The sequence below is a fragment of the Otolemur garnettii genome, unplaced genomic scaffold (genome assembly GCF_000181295.1).
Source record: "Otolemur garnettii isolate 467f Iridium unplaced genomic scaffold, OtoGar3 scaffold00058, whole genome shotgun sequence".
In the NCBI taxonomy this organism is placed as follows: Eukaryota; Metazoa; Chordata; class Mammalia; order Primates; family Galagidae; genus Otolemur; species Otolemur garnettii.
Genome location: NW_003852453.1, coordinates 5,983,720 through 5,986,702, shown reverse-complemented (window position 1 = coordinate 5,986,702; position 2,983 = coordinate 5,983,720). Strand labels below are relative to the sequence as shown.

The 2,983-nt window shown below is 39.2% G+C and overlaps 1 protein-coding gene across 8 annotated transcripts in view; it reads right to left on the bottom strand.

Annotated features, from left to right (window-relative positions):
* CHD9 (chromodomain helicase DNA binding protein 9) overlaps positions 1-2,983 on the bottom strand; it is a 226,048-nt gene that overhangs the window by 54,355 nt on the left and 168,710 nt on the right. For all 8 annotated transcript variants that reach the window (XM_023514745.1, XM_012806860.2, XM_012806861.2 and 5 more), the window contains 2 exons: positions 2,675-2,834; positions 2,172-2,261 (listed from right to left, as the gene is read on the bottom strand). In XM_023514745.1, the coding sequence (XP_023370513.1) occupies positions 2,172-2,261; positions 2,675-2,834 (250 nt within the window). The remainder of the gene's footprint in view (positions 1-2,171; positions 2,262-2,674; positions 2,835-2,983) is intronic.

Below are 2,983 nucleotides of genomic sequence, written 5' to 3'. Positions count from 1 at the left end.
AAAAAAAAACACAAAACAAATAAAAAACAAACAAGAATTCACTTTTAATTTTTCACAAATGTTTTACTAGAAGAAAAGGTTTTTAACCCAAGGAATCTGAGGACATGGATTAAGAGACCTTTCTCTCGCCTCTTAAAGGAATCTGGAAGCATTTTAAATGAACGCCTTATTTTATCTATTTTTGCTTTAAAACAAAAGCATCATAATTGACATATTTTTGGCTTAGTGACAAAAAATAAGTATCTTATTATATAATAGAAGTTGGAAAAGAGAGATGAAGAGAAATAGAATTAAAGGAAATGTGTAATTTTGAATGAGTTCCTGAGGAGAACTAAACAAAGCATCAGCACTGACAGATAACACGGAGATGGAAAGCCAGAGGGAGAAAGAAGTGGGTCAAATAATTCCCTTTGCCAACCATCAGGTGGCACTCAAAGTTCAAAGCGTGATTATCTGAGGTAGACAGTTTTCCCATTGTAAAAAGGAAAAGGCAACCATTATATAACTCACGGTTCAAATGTAAGTGCCATGTGCACATTAGGTGTTTGTGAACTACCAAGAAGAAGGATATATAATAAGGTGGAAGTGGATCTGTCGTTGATTCCTGTTTCTAAAGACCTAGTTCATGTACCATCTCCTACATAAAGCCTCCTTTGACTTCCCCAGACCAGAACATTGATTCAAAAGATACTTTAACGGCATTCATTATGTGCCAATGACCACTGTAAATTAAGACAGATATGGGCCTGCCCTTGTAAGGAGGTCCATACCGGCAATACTGTGTGGTGGGTGCTATGACAGTGTGGGTTATGGATGTCTGAGTCAGTGCTGGCTGAGCAAGAGGAGGGAGAGAATAAAGTGAAAGGGGAAAGATAATGTTCCAGCAAGAATTCAAAGAACTGAGGTGGCGCTTGTGGCTCAAAGGACTAGGGCGCCAGCCCCATGTGCCAGAGGTGGTGGGTTCAAACCCAGCCCTGGCCAAAAAAAAAAAAAAAAAAAAAAAGAATTCAAAGAACTGGAGACAAGAGCAATTAATCATGGCATATTTGAGAAATATGAATCTGAAATTCATGAGAGGTGACAGCATCATGATTCATGAGAAAGCATCAGCACATAGATATGAACTCAAACCACAAACACAAGACCATCCAAGAAGAGGCAAGATGGCTTAGGCCCAGGAGTGTGAGGTTGCTGTGAGCTATGATTCTACAGCACTCTATCCAGGGTAATAGAGTGAGACTCTATCTTAAAAAAAAAAAAAAAGAGGCAAGATGAGACGGGAAACAGACAATTACTAGTGGCGCCTCTGGGGTATCTCATCCGTACACCAAGGCATGTAAATACATGGCAGCATAGTTTTGTTTGTCTACTTCCTACTCTCTGAGATCATAAATTCCTCGAGTTTAAAGGCTGTTTTGTCTTTGTATGCCCAGTGTTTCACAGTGCCTGGCACTGGTGAGTACTTAAAAGGTGTTTCTATAGGAATGAATACATCTAATTATCAAATTTGTGTCTGCTATAATGGCATACAGGTTAGACATCATTCTTTTTTTTTTCCTGAGACAGAGTCTCACTTTGTCACTCTGGGTAGAGTGCCGTGGCATCATAGCTCACAACAACCTCCAACTCCTGGGTTCAGGTGATTCTCTTGCCTCAGCCTCCCAAGTAGCTGGGACTATAGGCACCCACCACAACACCCAGCTATTTTTTGGTTGCAGTTTGGCCGGGGGTGGGTTTGAACCTGCCACCCTCGGTATATGGGGCTGGCGCCCTACCCACTGAGCCACAGGGGCCGCCCTAGACATCATTCTTAATATTACTACCACTACTGTTGTTATAAGGTATGATTTTACAGATTGGGCGAAAGAAGAAAATAAAGTAAGAAAGGCAGCAAATTGGCAAGAGTTAATTCCCCTGAGTCTGATGGTTTGTCCTTGATGTAAATTTCACTAAATAAGGAGCCACAGGTCGGTGCCTGTGGCTCAATGAGTAGGGCACCGGCCCGATGTGCCAGAGGTGGTGGGTTCAAACCTAGCCCCAGCCAAAAAAAAAAAAAAAAAAAAAAAGGAGCCACACCTAATATAAAATATTCTGGTCATATAATTTGTGCCTCATCATGTTACTGAAAAATACATTATTTAAGCTGGTTGGGGTTGTAAATAAGAATTTACCTTGCATCAACTCCATCAAATACTTTCTGACACTCATTTCCAATGACTTCTTGCTTTAGATAATACAGCATTCTTACACGAAGCAAAACTCTAAAAACAAGAGAAAAATCAATCAAAAGGTGTAACAAAATGAATCATTAAAAACATTCATCCATGGAGATAAAATTAGGAAGGAATTTATATACAGATTTTTTATAATGAAATAATAAATTACTTAATTAAATGAACCTTAAAAGTTTTCTCCAAAATCCTTAAAAGCATTATTATTTCATGTTAAAGTAAGATATAATGAGATCATTTGGAGGCTAATTTTAGTATCTCTTGGTGAAAACAGTGACATGAGAGGTATTAAGTTTGCTGAAGGATACCTTGTAAATTTAAGATTAGGATGGGACCTACACCATGCTGTCTCTGTACTCAAAAATCAGCATGCTCTATGATTGTTAATAAATTCAGAAAGGTAAACATTTAAAGAGTGGTGTCTGAAATATCCTACTACCTACTTATTACAGTGGTGTTTTATATGTTTTTTGTAGCCTTCATCTTGAAGCAGCTGCTCAGGATTGTATTTTCGAAGCCACTCTGCTTTCTGTATATCAAATGAGCTTGTTTGAGTCTTCACTTTCTTCCCTTTTCGCCCCCGGGGTACAGGAGCTGACAGACCTGTTAAAATGAGAAGGACTTGTGAAGTCAAGAACAGTTTGTATAAAGATATGCAACTGGAAAGTTATTTTTCGGCTCGGTGCCTGTGGCTCAAATGGCTAAGGCACCAGCCACATACACCTAAGGTGGCGGGTTCAAATCCAGCCCGG